The following is an 18,427-nucleotide window of genomic DNA, read 5'->3' on the forward strand; positions in this document are numbered from 1 at the left end:
AAAGTTCCACGCCAAGAAAAAAAGTTAAGTGAAAAACGTACCGATAAACTACAATTTTATTCTTGTACGGCAGGCTCTAAAGCTGTGTTTACAGAGTCTTATTTTAGTTATCTTAAAGACTTAAATGACTAATGTCTGGTGTAGACGTGTAGTGGTGTAGTGTATACAAATAAAATGCTTAAATTGCAGTTTAGCTACCATGTGATTTCTTCAATTTTTTTTCGAAACCTAGGTAAATCGACGTTTTAAAAATGATGGTGCTCGAAGACCTTTTGTTTTTTTTTTCTCGACGTCGCCATACAAATCCATCGATAGCACTATTCAAGGGACACAAACGAAGAATATGCTTTTTAATGTATTATTTTTACTTATTAGATTCCACTCTTGAAGTTTTTCTAGTACTTCGATACTAACGGGCCCGTTTGTTTTGCACGAGAAAAGTTCAAAAATATTTAAAAGATTAAGACACATGTTTCACAAATAATGCATACCGCATACTGCCGAGTGCCAATTACGATGATTTCAAGCCCGACCGAAACATTAGATAGGTACGAGTTTATGACCTACAATTTTTATCTTAATATCTTTTGATGTTCTTTTAATAATAAGTTATCCGCCTAGTTATCCCGTAACTGGGAATATCTGTTACACAAATATATTTATATATATTTTTGGCACCATCATTTTTAAAACGTCGATTTACCTAGTTATAGCTAATCAAAGTTATGTCGTAGTATGAACAGTGATCACACGTTTTGCGGCACTCGTCGCTGCGCTCCTCGGCGCCGTCGCTCCGCTCCGCAAATCGAAAATATCCCTCGACTTGCTATGCAGCACTACCTCGAGTAGGTCACAGGGTAATTACTAGGGTTAGGATATTTATGACTTTTGCATATTTTTTCTTTTAGTCGAGCACATTGCAGACCAAGTTATAAATTCATTTTGTGCGACATAGAATCAGATGCATTAAATTTTATTTTGCATATTTAGGGATTTTTATGAATAAATGCATATTTCGCCAAAAAATAACTTCAATAAAAACCGATAGGTATAGGCACAGTCGGTTTCACATTTAACGAAAATGAGAAAATATGAAACCCGTAGTATATATAATTAACTTATCTTTATTACTTATAGTTATCTTAACTTTGACTCTACGTTATTAATCAAGTTTACGACCGATGATTGCGATAGTGTGTCGAATTCACTGTAAGTACCTATATGTTTTTAATTTCAAAATATCATATTTTTATATATTTGTATTTAAGTTTAAAGTTATAAAAAAGTTGTAAAATAATTTAAAATACATTTTGGATTAGAAATACAATTTTAAAATGACTTGTTTAATTTTTTTAAAGGGCATATTTTGATAGGTTGTGCATATTTATAAGTGTTTTTAAGGTCATAAACATCCTAACCCTAACATAAGTATTTATATTTTATATTACTAATATATTTGTATAGTATAAACTCGAAGACTTCCGCGCGGCAATGCAGCAAGCACGCTGTCGTTGTGCGCATGCGTTTAAAACTAAAATCGAAAACTTTGGAAGGCTGTAACTTCCAAAATAACGGTTTGCGCAAATTTATTTTTGCATCATTGTTCTTAACTCGTCGAAATACATATGTTTCGAAAAAAAAATTTGAAAAAATCGCGTGGTAGCTAAACTGCAATTATACCGAAAATTCAATTTAATTAGGCACATTAATGTACATATGGAAGGACGCAAAACTTTTGTTCTAACAAATATTTTTTTTTGTTTATTATTAAAAGATTCTTGCGCTACACGTACAATATAAATATATAATAATATTTTGATGGTAAAAATATTTATCGTTGTGGCTAGAGACCCGGACGCATATTACCATTCTGCACACGAAATAAAACCCATATGAAAATACAGCTTTCTCATTGGCTCTACATTTGGCGGGATAAAATATTTAAAATATTTATTATTATTATCATTATTTTTTTGATTCTAATTTAATCTAATTTATTACTATGTATCATGTATGTATATTGTATCTATTTAGTATGTATGCTATTTTTTTTTGTCGAATAAATTATTATTGTTATCATTAGATAATTGAAGAAAATAAGAATATATAATCTCAGGAATCTTTTAGTTTTTTTTTTATACTTTAATTTAAAACGAATTCTGAGATCATTGAAATTGTAATGCTTATAACTCGCATTAAAATAAAAATTTTAAAATATGACATCCATTACATTATAATCTTACTTTTAAATAGAATAACATTATGTATAACAGAGTTTAGTGAATTATTAAGAACATACAATTTGCAGGTATTTTATGTATTTGTAAGATGGAGATGACAAATAATAATGACTAATGACATGTTTTTTAACATTTGTATAAAAAGTAACACTATATCAAGTAATGAATTGGATAGTTATTATTTAAATTAATATATTAAAAAATGATCAATGATCAATTATATTAATGTTATCTAGACAAAAGATATTTAAATATTTTAAATATTTAATTCATAATCATGCAATAGAAATATTTATTATTTATTAATATTATTTTTGTTATAGGCTGGCTTTATAATATAATATATTAGTATATTAGAATTAATCTATTGTTAATCTTAATTTGTATTGTTTTGTAGCTGTCAAGTTACCTATCATAGTTGTATACTAGTGGCTTTAAAATAAAATAATAGATTTTTATGCATCATGTAATAGAAATAGCCGTGCTCTATGTTCTAATCACAGACTTCTATACACAGATATAGATAATATTATCTATATCTGTGCTTCTATACCATAGACATAATAAGATTAATTACTTTTTTAATTTTAATTTACTTTTATAAATCTCTTTATCTAGGAATGCCTACCAACTGCAGAAACTGCTCTTCTAAAAAGACAATTAAACCATGAAGGTGGTGCATACTCCCCTGATTTACGTACATTTGCCTTAACTTTACATTTTTATTCACCGAATGCCTATAACTTTGTACGTGAAACTTTTCAAAATGCTTTACCCGCTCTTAGTACCCTACGAAAGTGGTATTCATGTATTGATGGTAAACCAGGTTTTACGGCTGAAGCCCTGAATGCTGTTGAAATTAAATTAAAAGAAATGGCAAGTAAATGCAAAAAACTTATATGTGGACTAATAATAGATGAAATGCACATCAAAGAAAGTGTAACGTTCAAAGGAGATAGATTGATGGGGTATGTAAATTATGGAACTGGCACCGATGGTTGTGATGGACTTCCCAAAGCTACTCAAGCTCTTGTTTTTATGCTTGTAGCCATAAACTCAAATTGGAAAGTACCAGTTGGTTACTTTCTTATAAATGGGATATGGTCAACAGAAAATGGTAACTTAGTAAATACATGTTTTGAATTAGTGCACAAAATTGAAGTCCAAGTTAAAACTAACATTTGATGGGACGGTATCTAATTTTTCAATGACAAAGTATTTAGGAGCTGATTTATCTATGCCTTATCCCAAACCTTTTTTAAAGCATGAATCTGGAATAGTAGTACATATTTTATTAGATGCTGCTCACATGCTTAAACTATGTTGAAATACATTGGGTGACTGGAAAACTCTATATTATGATGAGAGCATGAAACCAATAAAGTGGTCATTTTTTCAAGATTTGGTTTCTATACAGGAAGAAATTGGTCTTCATATGGGAACAAAAATCCGTACCAGACACATTAAGTATCATAAAGAGAAATGAAAGTGCGTTTAGCTGCTCAAACTTTCAGCTCAAGTGTAGCAAACGCACTAGAGTATTGTTCAAAAACATTAAATTTAAATAGTTTTGCAGATTGCAATGCGACAATAACATTTTGTAAGAATCTAAACAATATATTTGACTTTTTAAGCACAAGGAACTTTTTAAGTAAGTCACAGTACAAAAGACCTTTAAAAAGAGAAAACAAAAGTGACGTATTTAATTTTATTGAAAACTCCATTAAATAATTGCAATCATTATACTGTGAAATTGGTAAAGATGGTAGTAAAACAATAGTTCCTGTCATCAAATCCACTAGAAAAATTGGGTTAATTGGATTAATAATTTCATTACAAAGCATCAAAAATATGTTTATTGATCTAGTTATGACAAAAGAATTAGATTTTTTATTAACATATAAAATGAGCCAAGATCACCTTGAAATATTTTTCTCAGCTATCCGTTCAAGAGGAGGTTTTAACAATAATCCCACTGCTTGACAGTTTGAAAGTTCTTTTAAAAGACTATTGGTTCATACAGAAATAATGACATCATCTGGAGCAAATTGTAATGGTGATGGATATGACAAAGATTTTGTGGGTCAGTAGTAGCACTTCAAAACCTGTTGAAAATTCCAATATTTATTTAGATATGCTATGTGCAGAAATGCCAGAATATTTGCCCAAAATATTTATCGAATCCACAAACTAAAAGAAAGTCTCCTAGAAAGCGAGATAGTTCATTAATCTCTTCTAAAAACATTAAAGTAGTAGAGGTAAATTTTACAATCTTACTAAAAATATTAATTAATCAGGTACAATATATAAATAATACATAATTATACATAAATATTATGTATAAAATATTTGACTGTTCGTATCATATTTAAATGTTGTATATCAATTTTATAATTAATTTTAAAGTTCTGTTATATAGGTAAGATATATCCTAGTATACATTATGTATTACATATTGTAAATATTTTTTTTTTTTATAGGCTGAATCTAAAATTTCTGAACATCCTTGTAGTAATGATATTGATCCAGAATTTTCTGAAGAATCTTCAGTCTTGTCCACTGAACAAAAGTTTGAGAAAATATGTTGTGATCTTGAGTCAATCACACTTCCAGATAATTGGAAATATGAGATACATAGAGCAAATAAACCATATATTATATTGTATACAATAAAATGTAAAAACAATGAAGCTGGAATTAGCATTGAAAAACAGATTTTTTTAGATTCAGACATGATTTTGAAATGTAATATATATGAAAAGAATATAAACCTTCAAGATTTGTGTGGAAATTCAAATATTTCTTCATTGGATGATTTGATTTCAATTATGATTATTTTAAGTTCTAAAAAAATATGTTCAGGTGGGCCTTTAGTTCAAGAATTTAAAAGTATATCAGTTGAATGTGCAGATATAATTTTTAAAAACCATTGGCAACATAAAAAATGTCCATATTTAATTGATAAATCATCTATTCAAAATAAATATTCATTTTGTAAAGGCTTAAGAAGAGCATTTCGTTAAAAAAAATCAAAGTTGTCTGTTAGCAAATCGACTAGGTTATTATTATCACCTACAAAAAAAAATAATATTTGATGAGCACCGCAATAAAAAGCATATTTTACAAAAACAAGTGTTAAGAGCAAAACATAGAATACAATATTTACAAGATCAGTTAAATGAAGTTAAGGAAAGACTAAATCAATTATCAGATAGCTCAGTTAATGATCTTATAATTAAAAAAATTTTCTCTAGTACCATCCCTGAGTAATATATATCGACATATTAATATTAGAATAAATATATTTTTTACTTATAAGTTATATTAAATTTATGATCATATAAACTCTAATATTCTATTACAACTAGGAATGTACGGATGTCGGATACTACGATGTACTAATAATTATTAATTACCAATAGTAAAATATGACCCTACTTACTACCAGCGCCTTAAGCGTGTGGTGAAAATATGAACTACTGAATGGTAACACAATCTGACCGAGTGGCGGGCCAGCGACAGCTAACCTGTATATCTTAAACCGTGGTATGGAATATGTCATAGGTTCGGTTCGGTTATTTGTATAGAATATATAGAACTATGATAGACGTTTTTACAACTTTTTTTTAACTTCTGAAATGAAAATGTGTAGAGGTATGCAAAAATTGTTTTTGCCCCCACGTGAAAAGAGCCCAAGTTACGCCTATGATTTCAGATTTATTATTTTCATATTATTATTATTATTATTTACCTATTGGCTATTTCATTTTTTTATATTTTAATTTGATAATTTTATATTTGACCAAATATGAAAGATTTATTATCTGATGTTCATATTGTGTTAATTTTATGTCTCTGCTTAAAACTGATATTTGTGATTTTTAAATAAAATACATTTAATGATTTTTATTTGTCATTATTTTGTGTCACTTTTTTTCCTAGATTCATTTTTATATTTCTTTATAAGTACTCTGCCTACATTTTAAAGAGCTAAGAAGATATTAAAAAAGTTTTAAATCCTATATTTAAGACATTGTATGTACGTTAATTGGATATGTAATCATTATCTGTAAGTATGTATTGTACAGTCAGACAGTCCATCGGGACTAGTGTATCTTATCTTATCATGTAACCTTTACATCTTATAATCTTAAATAATTGTCGAACTATTGTAGTTATTATTGAAAGTTCTATAATAAAAATAAAAATAAAATATTGTATGCATTAAGTGAATTTTATATGTATATGACTTCAAATGAGCCACCTTTTTTGTTTATTATTCCATGATATTACATTTTCTCTTACCTAAAATGCTCTATCTCTTTCTAACAATCTTATTTCAATAAACTTATGGCAGGGTGTGGAGGAGTAGCAGTCCATATCTTATTATGTCTATGGTTCTCATTGAATATAGTTCAATGATGGTTCTATACTTATTATCACAGAACAATATAGAATAGACAGTCGATCAGCTGTGCGGGTTTACGTATCCCTACGGTATGAAGTATTGGACTCTAAAAATTGTACCGTATCCGTAATCTGATAGGATGTTGGCAACGTGTATCCCTCTTTGTTACGAAATTTTAAAAACGGATACAACGCAATGGCCAGGCGGCATTAACCACCTCACACCTGTCCTGTATGGGCGTATGGCTGTATATTCTGTATCCCGTAATCCGTAGTTGTAGCGTTTTCATATGTTATTAGTATTATTACTTATTAATTTATTATTCATTTTTTTTTGTAATTAATAATTTTCATTATGGTTGTAAAGTGTCTGGTATGCCCTAACAAATATGGGCCATTATCCCAAATCAGCTTATCCCAAACTAAATTTATAATGTGTTAGTTCTTTAAACCTAGTATTCTATTCTAAATTCAATATCCTGTTATTACATAAGCCATTAATTAAAGTATTTTAATATTTTTTTCATTAGAGTTATTAATTAAATACAGGGCCAGCGCTACCTTTTGCGAGGGCCTGTGCAAAACGTATTTAATTTATTTAACCAATAAGGCAATAACTATAGTTATCTATAATTTATAGACTATAGGTGTAATTAAAAACGAAAAATTATCAAAAATACATGTCCCAAATAAAACAATTTTTTTAATAATTAAATTTAATATATTAAAGAGTTAAGCTCTTCCAAAATGTTGACCCTAGTTACATCTATGATGTTTAATGGTATTAAAAAATACTTTAGGGAAATAGCGATTATCAATTTTCAACTGTTCAATAATTACTTTTAAACGTATGTGTAATACGTCAACTTACATATCATATCATACGAGTAAACAGACAACTTCCAAAATATATATTAAGGTATACAAAGGTTTTGTAATTTTACCGCACCACGTTGCTTTTCAAAATATTATACATATTTAATTTAATATTACTTATATTCTTGTTTTATTTTATTGCAAGATTTTTATACAAAATATATTTAAGCACGAGGTCCTGGACAAATGCCCCGTTTTTGCCTCCCCCTAACGCCGGCCCTGATTAAATAATTTATTTTACATTTTAATGCTAAAACATTCAAACTTGGTAAAATTACCAAGTACTGTACTATACAAACTACAAATATCGTTTTGTGGTAATCAATGTTCAGCGGTGATATTGATATGAATATGATATATTTAATTGATAACGTATGCCGCGCCCTCCAGGAGACCGTGTTCAAGGCCACAGTCACCCGATTTTGCCAATACACAGACTACAGAGTGTCGTACCCCTGTTATTATAGAAGTCTGTGTTTCCAGTTATCATGTAGAGTTGGTTCTATTCAGTTTTCGGTGTTGTGGATTTCGACAAAATAAACCATCGGCATTCGACAGTTACATTCTTACATTTGAGTATTTGATGCATTATATTATCTTTACTTAAGGCAGTTGTGTTTGGTTTTCGTATTCGGGTATTCGTATCGTATGTCGTATTATTCGTATTCGGTTTTTATTTTTTAAAGTTTAAATCCATGCTGCACGTGCGAGGATGTCCGAGTGTCTGACCTTATTAATTTAGTTTTTAGTTATTGCATTCATAGTTTTTACATAAAAATACCTACTTCATAGGTACATTTATAACAGGTGAATGATTTTTATTTATAAGTATTATTTTGACTCAGTTTTATACACATAATATATAGTAAGTGATTCTTTTATCAATTAACAATTGAAACTATTAACGTTTTTGAAAAATAATTTTTATTTGTTACTGCCTATACTAAGTATTTAAAGTATTTTCAAAAAACGTTAAAATTAATCTCCCGAATAGATCTCGGTAACACTGTTGTAAGCATGGTGTTCCATTTAATGAGAGACACTAATTATTTCAGAAACAATTAAAGTTTTTGAAAATATTTCTTGGTTGTCATATAGTATGCGGTCTACCGGTGATTTACGAATATAGTATGCAGTCTACCGCAAATAAATAAATTAAAAATTATATCATAATATTATAATATAATTATTGTAGTAGTAATACCTAGTAAAAAATTAATTATAAAAAATGTGTTTATCAAAAAAAGCATTATCTTTCCTATAATAGTACACACAATTATGAAAAAATAAGCTAAATGAATATATGAATATAATTTTCTCACATTCAGCTGTGCATTGTTTGACATCCCTTTCTCTTGCAACGTAAAAATCTCCTTTTCTTACCTCTCTCGTTACGTAGGTATAAATTCATACCACTTTCACACTTAGATATTGGGCATTTTCATTATTTGCCACAAAATTTTTGCCAATTAAAAAACTTGTGGTTGATTCTTCACTACTAATAATTAAATAAAAATCTTTTGCCAACATATTAAGTGTATAAAATATAAGTTGTGGTGTCGCACAATAAATGACGTATTGAGCCATTGAGCACATACTTTTACAAAATGTTGAAGTATTGTTATCTGTGTATAAGACATTAAACATAAAATATTGACCGAAGAAAAAGATTAAAGTGTATCTATTAAAGATAAACTTTATAATATAAATATATAAAGTCTATATAAAAACCGGCCAGGACCTAACCGAACGTGTTTGCTGGTAGACTGCTTGAACTGTGTTCCGCAGAACCTTAGGGTAGATCACTTCAAGGTTCCGCGAAGCTTAAGTAATTTTTTTTAAATGTTCAAGAAAATTACTTTAAAATATCCATTATGGAAAATAATACTTGTATATTAAATAATAATGTATAAGCCATATGGAATAATCTATCAGCTAACTCTATATCGGGCTCTATATATTCAATAATCTATACTTCTACTTAATATTATAATTTATTTGCAAATAATCCTAAAAAAAACTAAAAAGGTAAAAAGAATTAGGGGTTCCACGGATAAAAAAGTTTAAGAAACGCTGGCATAATGCATGACAGCCTATTTCTTTTACATAAATTTAAATTGTTACGAACAAAATGTTTGGGAAAAATATGTTTTAATTAACTATTTTTAATTGCTATAAATTTTTAAAATGTTTAATCTTTTGAATGGAAACATACAGTTTTAATTTCATATTCCTAAGCAGAGTTTACTAAGCATTTTGATCTATAACCTTATATGTAGATATTTAATATATCGATGAACAGAGCAGTCAGCATACTAGTGAACTAACCAATATATGGCTATATATATATATATATATATATATATATATATATATATATATTTCGTATGATAAATATATGGCTATACCTGTAGCACTCTGCTCTGCTCATCCAAACTTAAGATACTTATGACTCAAATTACTAGTTCAGAATTTAATTATTATATATATTCATACAATTTCAGGAAACAACAAAAAAAAAAAAAACTGGAAGTTCTGCAATACCATTAATCAAGTAAATTACACTACAAGAAAAAAATAAAGAATATAATTGATGATTCTGATTCCACAGTAAATTTAAGAAAAAAAAAGAAAATGTCTGAAATAAATGCTTTAGCAACTAAGAAACCTAAAAAGAAGAAAAAGCACCATAAAAGTTTAAATGCTAATGAAGCAGAAACCAAATTAGTTGATAGAACTTGTGTAGAAGTTAATGAACAAAATATTAATGGTTCTGATTTAACAGAAAATGATAAAAAACTAAGTAATAAAAAGAATTTTGTCAAATGTTTAAATTTAATGGAATTAAATACAACCAATGATGTAGAAATGAAATTGTTAGAAAGTACTTACGAAAAAGTTAATAAACGAAATATAATTGGATCTTATTCTAAGAAGAATGTAAACCGGAAAAGAAAGTCTGAAAAAAATACTTTAGCAGGTATTTCATTTGGTGATAATTGTAACTATGTTAATGAGAATATTCCTATAAAAAAAAGAAAAAAGAAAAATCATGATGTAAGTTTAAATTCAATAGTATTAAACACTAATGAAACAGAAAATCAAATAATTGAAAAAGTGTATGAAGAAGTTAATGATTCTGATTTTAGAGAAAACGCGAGAGAAAATGTAAACCAAAGTATTCAGCATGAATTATATATTTCATTGGAAAATAAATGTGTTGCTATTAAGAAATCTAAGAAAAAGAAAAAACATGATGTAAGTTTAAATTTTATAAAATTAAACACAAATAATGATGGGGATCACCAAAATAATGAACAAATTATTAATGATTCTGATGTCTTTGAAAATAAAAGTCAAACAATTATGTCTGAAATAAATGCTTTACCAACTAAAAAAACTAAAAAGAAGAAAAATCATAGTAAAAGATTAAATTCAATAGAATTAGAAACAAACCATGATAATGAAATACAAATATTTGAAAAAACACACGAGGAAGTCAATGATCAGAGTATTAATGGCCCTGACCATAGAGAAGATATAAACCAAAGAATACAGTCTGAGTTAAGCTCAGATATTTTGTTGGAAAATAAATGTTATGTAGATAATGATAATGTTACTACTAAAAAATCTAATAAGAAAAGAAAACATAATAAAAGTTTGAACTCAATAGAAAAAAATACCAATAATGAAGTGAATTACAGAATGTACGAAAGAGATAATGAACAAAATATTAATGTTTCAGATTCCGTAGATAATATAAACCAAACAATTATGTCTGAAATAAATGCTTTGCCAACCAAAAAAACTAAAAAGAAGAAAAATCATAGTAAAAGTTTAAATTCAATAGAATTAGAAACAAACCATGATAATGAAATACAAATATTTGAAAAAACACATAAGGAAGTCAATGATCAGAGTATAAATAGCTCTGACCACAGAGAAGATATAAACCAAAGAATACAGTCTGAGTTAAGCTCTCCGACAGATATTTTGTTGAAAAATAAATGTAGTGTAGATAGTGATAATGTTGCAACTAAGAAATCTAATAAGAAAAGAAAACATAATAAAAGTTTGAACTCAATAGAAATAAATCCCAATAATGAAGTGAATTACAGAATGTACGAAAAAGATAATGAACAAAATATTAATGTTTCAGATTCCGTGGATAATATAAACCAAACAATTATGTCTGAAATAAATGCTTTGCCAACCAAAAAAACTAAAAAGAAGAAAAATCATAGTAAAAGTTTAAATTCAATTGAATTAGAAACAAACCATGATAATGAAATACAAATATTTGAAAAAACACACGAGGAAGTCAATGATCAGAGTATTAATAGCCCTGACCACAGAGAAGATATAAACCAAAGAATCCAGTCTGAGTTAAGCTCAGATATTTTGTTGGAAAATAAATGTTATGTAGATAATGATAATGTTGCTACTAAAAAATCTAATAAGAAAAGAAAACATAATAAAAGTTTGAACTCAATAGAAAAAAATACCAATAATGAAGTGAATTACAGAATGTACGAAAGAGATAATGAACAAAATATTAATGTTTCAGATTCCGTAGATAATATAAACCAAACAATTATGTCTGAAATAAATGCTTTGCCAACCAAAAAAACTAAAAAGAAGAAAAATCATAGTAAAAGATTAAATTCAATAGAATTAGAAACAAACCATGATAATGAAATACAAATATTTAAAAAAACACATAAGGAAGTCAATGATCAGAGTATAAATAGCTCTGACCACAGAGAAGATATAAACCAAAGAATACAGTCTGAGTTAAGCTCTCCGACAGATATTTTGTTGAAAAATAAATGTAGTGTAGATAGTGATAATGTTGCAACTAAGAAATCTAATAAGAAAAGAAAACATAATAAAAGTTTGAACTCAATAGAAATAAATCCCAATAATGAAGTGAATTACAGAATGTACGAAAAAGACAATGAACAAAATATTAATGTTTCAGATTCCGTGGATAATATAAACCAAACAATTATGTCTGAAATAAATGCTTTGCCAACCAAAAAAACTAAAAAGAAGAAAAATCATAGTAAAAGATTAAATTCAATAGAATTAGAAACAAACCATGATAATGAAATACAAATATTTGAAAAAACACACGAGGAAGTCAACGATCAGAGTATTAATAGCCTTGACCACAGAGAAGATATAAACCAAAGAATACAGTCTGAGTTAAGCTCAGTTATTTTGTTGGAAAATAAATGTTATGTAGATAGTGATAATGTTGCAACTAAAAAATCTAATAAGAAAAGAAAACATAATAAAAGTTTGAACTCAATAGAAAAAAATACCAATAATGAAGTGAATTACAGAATGTATGAAAGAGATAATGAACAAAATATTAATGTTTCAGATTCCGTAGATAATATAAACCAAACAATTATGTCTGAAATAAATGCTTTGCCAACCAAAAAAACTAAAAAGAAGAAAAATCATAGTAAAAGTTTAAATTCAATAGAATTAGAAACAAACCATGGTAATGAAATACAAATATTTGAAAAAACACATAAGGAAGTCAATGATCAGAGTATAAATAGCTCTGACCACAGAGAAGATATAAACCAAAGAATACAGTCTGAGTTAAGCTCTCAGACAGATATTTTGTTGAAAAATAAATGTAGTGTAGATAGTGATAATGTTGCAACTAAGAAATCTAATAAGAAAAGAAAACATAATAAAAGTTTGAACTCAATAGAAATAAATCCCAATAATGAAGTGAATTACAGAATGTACGAAAAAGATAATGAACAAAATATTAATGTTTCAGATTCCGTGGATAATATAAACCAAACAATTATGTCTGAAATAAATGCTTTGCCAACCAAAAAAACTAAAAAGAAGAAAAATCATAGTAAAAGTTTAAATTCAATTGAATTAGAAACAAACCATGATAATGAAATACAAATATTTGAAAAAACACATGAGAAAGTTAATTATCAGAGTATTAATAGTCCTGACTACAGAGAAAATATAAACCAAAGAATACAGTCTGAGTTAAGCTCAGATATTTTGTTGGAAAATAAATGTTATGTAGATAGTGATAATATTGCAACTAAAAAATCTAATAAGAAAAGAAAACATAATAAAAGTTTGAACTCAATAGAAAAAAATACCAATAATGAAGTGAATTACAGAAGCTCTCCGACAGATATTTTGTTGGAAAATAAATTATCATCTGCTTCATTAGAAATTAATTATAGCTTAGATAATGAAAATCTTGCAAATAAGGAATCTAAAAAGAGTAAAAAGCACAATATTCTAAAAACTGTAATTTCAAACTGTAATAGTGAAAATAAAATGCCTATGATTTCCCAAGACCGTTTTAGAGTAAAGAATCTGCTAAATTCTTTGGACTTACTTGACTCTGAAAAATCATCTTCTATTATTAAAACTGACCGTAATTTAAAACGTTTTAATTTAATGAAGTATCTAACCAATAAAGATCCTTCACTAAAAAATCATCCTAATTTTAAAAAAATAAATGAGCATTTGTCTAAAAAAATCAAGCAAGCTATAAATAAGGAATGTAAAATGGGAGCATCGGATATTTTATTGTTAAAAACAGTTGGGAAAATTATTTTGAAAAAAATTGTTGAAAAAATTGATGCTGCACAGGTATAACACTTGATAGCCTTAACATTTTTCTTAATTTTATATAATGTATACTCTATTTCACCTGAGAACGAGTCATGTGCTGACCAAAACTAATCGCTTCTGTGTATCACCACACTGTAACTTTCTAATGTCAATACATATTATATACCATAATGGCTTGTTCTCTCATGAAACAGAGTATAATACATACTTTATATATTTTTTATTTATTTCACCTAGGATTTAAAAGGTTTAATAATAAGATTACCACCTGAATGTTGTAAAAATAAAATTCATTTTTTGGAGACTACGTTATGTAGATTACCAAATAAACACAAAATGGATATTATAAAGAAGCAAAATCCTCTGATCAAACTAGGAGTATTTAATAAAGATGAAGATAATATGATTCAGGAATATTGGTCAAAATTTCAAAAGGTATGTTTTTAAAATAATTTATTTGATAAAACTAGAAAGGATACATGATCACAGCTTCTATTAGTATAATGTGCAGTGGTGCAACTAGGGCTAAAATTCTGAAGTCTCATTTTCAAATTTCTAACACCTTGTGACAATAGTGGCACCAGTCAACATTCAAACTGCTATTGTGTGGGGTATGTGGAAAAAAAGATGAGTTTTACTGTTTTAAATCTCCCATTAAGAGGACGCTTTCCCCGCATGTGTTGTCTCCGTCTTACAAGTGCATAACATTGCAAACGCGGTTTCGCGCAGGAAAGAACCGAGAAAGATACAGTTATAACTAAGAAACAAAATTTTACCACATAATAAGGAGAACATTTACTGTGCAACATTGTTTTCGACTTTTTGATATCACAAATACAAAAAAGTTCTTATTGTTTCAAAATTCATTATTTTTGCACTTTTCAAACTCGAATAACTTTTTTCAGTTCTGATATCAATAAAATAAAAACAATGTTACACTGTCAAATTCCCCTTTATCTATGGTGAGAATTTTGTTTCTTAGTTATGACTGTAGCCTTCTCGGTTCTATCCCGCGTGAAACAGCGGGTGTAGCGTCCTCTTAACATTCATTTTTGGCTAAAAATATGGTTCTTATAACGAGGTAAGGTACTGGAAGAGAAAGTAGAGTATTGATAAGTAATTTGAATATAAAATCAGAATAAAAAATGTTAATGTTTAAATTTTTTTTATTTGTTATAATTAAATTTAACTTATGCCTTATTGAATAATTTATTCGTAATATTTGTATTATATTTTTATATATATTTATATATTAATAATTCATTTTCAGGAATACAATATTTCAAATATTCTACCATTCTTATCCAATGGATTAGAAATGGCTTTGAGTCCTATAGAAAGAATGCAATTTATCCGTTATATATCAGCTGGACTTCCTAACCGATTATTATATTCTGTTTATAATAGATTCAATTTGCTGTTTAACAAATACCAAAACAAAACACCGTAAGTTCTCTATTTCTCATATAAGTTTGTTAGTTTAATAATGAGTTTTATATTTATAAGTATTTATAAAAAAAAAGCGGTTGAGTCGTGGATGTTGCTCTGCTGCACAGTAGGTTACAAGTGGGTTGCTGTAATGGATGGAAATAAATTTGAATCTAATGATATTATATCATTGCATATGAAAAACGATTCTGAGCGAAGATGGTTTATATGTCTATGATATATTATAGATTATTAAAAATTTTCAAATCTTAGATATTAAAAGAAAAACTTTTATTAATTTCTATCTAAAATAATTTGAACATTGCCGTTATTTTTACGTATTTAGTAAAAATTTGAAGTATAAATGTTTATAAAAAGAAAATCGTGTCTATGAATTTTTAATATTTTTCAACTGCTATTGTAGCAATGTGTTTGAAGCCTGATGTTACATTTTCAAGCTTTTCTACCCAACAAATAAATTGTTATCGATATTTATAGAAAAAAGTTGAAAAATTAAAATGTCAGTAAACAGCTCAAAACAAATTTGAAAATTGTATCAAATATAGAAAATATCTATATAAACATTCGGTAAAAATTTCAAGTATCTGCGGTCATTTGTTTTAGAGTTACATCAAAAACCCAAATCGATTTGGTCGAAAACTGGTTGTGCGTAAAAATTCCCATTTTGCCTTAATTTGTTGTAGGTTTATCCAGATTATTTAGAAAAAGTATTTTTTACTTTTGTCCCCCTCAAAGTAGTAACTAGATTCTTCACTTTCTGATCGAACGAGGTACTGAAGTCAAAAATCGTAGCACTTTTCCTGCCCCAAAATGTGATGATAGCCATAAAAAAAAAAACACATTATGGTAAAATCAATACATTCATCGCTCAGAATCTAAAATATTAGAAATATATTTGTTTATGCTGGGTTGACCACTTTAAACCTGTAATAATTTTTTTCAAATCGAGTTTTATAGAAATTAAAATATTCATTTTTAGGATATTTTTTAAATACTTCTTTTAGATGCTGAACAACAAAGTAGCTCATAAAACTAATAACAATTCATTTGTGGTTTAAACATAAATTATTGTTATGCTACATTTAACCACTGTACACTAATTTAAATATGAGTGAATATGAAAAACAAATTAAATTTCTTTAAATGTTCACAAATACAAATTTGTGGTATTAGATTGAAATTGTTGTTATTCAGTATAGAATTTGTAATTATATTTTATATAAATACCATGTTTTAAATTATCATTTTTTATGAAATTGAAGAAAAGCTTTAACAAGGTATAACAAAATATGTGAATTTTGTAAACACAAATTTTTTATATATTAGTTATTTATTTATTTATAATTTTACTGTATTACTTTCATCTGTAGTTTTAGTGAAGAAGAAGACCAATTAATTATGAAAGTAGACAAGTGTGATGCAATTAAAAACAAATTTTCAGTACTAAGTTTAATTTTAAACAGAACTAGAATACAGCTTTACAGAAGACTTGAAGTTTTAAACGATCAACATATCAAATGTAAAAGTGAGTTAAATCATATTAATATTAAGAAGTATATTTAAAGGTAATTTGTAAATTAAAAATATTTTTTCATTTCATTAGAACTTTTTTGGGACGATCAAATGCGTCAAGAATTATTTACAAAAATTCTATTAGTAACAAATACAGAACACTGGAAAGATTTGAAAAAACGGACAATAACAAAATATGAATGGATTGAAATTGCAAATGAACTTGGTGAAAATTTCACTTATAAAAAAGTTAGATACCATTGGATATATTTATATACCATGTTATTTTGTGAAAAACCTATTTTAATGTCAACATTCAACTTAATTATAATGGATTTGTAAGTTTCTGATCCCCAAATATTAAAAGTAATATTAAAAATTATTTTCATTTTATAGATTAGAAAAAATAAATCCTAAGCATTGGTCAGATTTGAATTGGATAGAAATAACTAATTTATTATATCCAGGTGCAAACAGTAAAGTTATTTGTGGTTTTTTCCATTCTTGGGTTAGTAAAAAAGTCCCATCAAACATAAAAGAAAACATTAGAGGTAAATTAGTACTTAATTTAAAATAAAATTTATATTACAAACACTGATGTCATAAATTTATTTATTTTTTATTGAAATTTACATTAATAAATTTCCCCTTTGACAACACAGGCCACTAGCGTTACATTTTTAGTTAAATATAATTATATAATAATAAATATATGGTATATATCTTAAATAATTTTACAATATTTTAGTTGTGACTTATTATTTTATTTTATTCATAGATACTTTGATTTATTTAAGAAAATATGAAGTGGAAAAACTACAACAAAGAATCAATAAAAGAGGCGAAAGAGAATTTCCGAGGCTTACAGTTAAACATTATGATTTATTAGTTAATAATAATGAATAAAAAAATAACTTACTGATATATATATATTTTTTTTTCTAAACTTGCAGTACAAAATAACAGTCACAACACACGTTTTTATGTTTTTTTTTTTTAATATATGAAAAAAAACAAATTAACATTTTGTTTCCATGGCTGTCAGACTTGTGTAGATAACTAAAACAGTATGACTATGACCCTATACCTAGTGGTGGACTAGGATCAGCATAGGGTAATTAGTAAATTTAGTGGTTCACATATTTTATAATAGACATAACTGTAACAACATTTAATTTGTTAAGCAAATTTAATTCATAACAATTTTTAAAAGCAGTGACGATAAATTTTACTTATCAATATATTTGACGTAATTGATAATTGATAGAAATCAGAGAAGGACTTATTATCAAAGGCTCTATAAAAGTTTC

The 18,427-nt window shown here is 27.0% G+C and overlaps 1 protein-coding gene and 1 pseudogene across 1 annotated transcript; both read left to right on the forward strand.

Annotated features, from left to right (window-relative positions):
• Nucleotides 1–4,268: 4,268 nt before the first annotated feature.
• Nucleotides 4,269–6,921, forward strand: LOC149054397 (uncharacterized; annotated as a pseudogene).
• A 1,070-nt stretch (nucleotides 6,922–7,991) lies between these two features.
• Nucleotides 7,992–18,041, forward strand: LOC149054398 (uncharacterized). The gene is made up of 8 exons (XM_089230391.1): nucleotides 7,992–8,330; nucleotides 10,028–14,174; nucleotides 14,394–14,591; nucleotides 15,427–15,602; nucleotides 16,976–17,130; nucleotides 17,209–17,455; nucleotides 17,514–17,668; nucleotides 17,896–18,041. Exons 2-8 carry the CDS (start codon nucleotides 10,158–10,160, stop codon nucleotides 18,021–18,023), a joined length of 5,076 nt encoding a protein of 1,691 aa, XP_089086517.1. The 5' UTR covers nucleotides 7,992–8,330; nucleotides 10,028–10,157; the 3' UTR covers nucleotides 18,024–18,041.
• The last annotated feature ends 386 nt before the right edge of the window (nucleotides 18,042–18,427 follow it).

This window comes from Diuraphis noxia, unplaced genomic scaffold (assembly GCF_037042655.1).
Source record: "Diuraphis noxia isolate RWA-SAM2 unplaced genomic scaffold, SU_Dnox_SAM2 contig0007, whole genome shotgun sequence".
NCBI classification, from domain to species: Eukaryota; Metazoa; Arthropoda; class Insecta; order Hemiptera; family Aphididae; genus Diuraphis; species Diuraphis noxia.

Coding starts and splice junctions, on each gene's coding strand:
- LOC149054398 (XM_089230391.1), top strand. CDS start 10,158: ATGTCTGAAATAAATGCTTTAGCAACTAAGAAACCTAAAAAGAAGAAA. Junction 14,592..15,426: donor ATTGGTCAAAATTTCAAAAG/GTATGTTTTTAA, acceptor ATTCATTTTCAG/GAATACAATATTTCAAATAT. Junction 15,603..16,975: donor AAATACCAAAACAAAACACC/GTAAGTTCTCTA, acceptor TTTCATCTGTAG/TTTTAGTGAAGAAGAAGACC.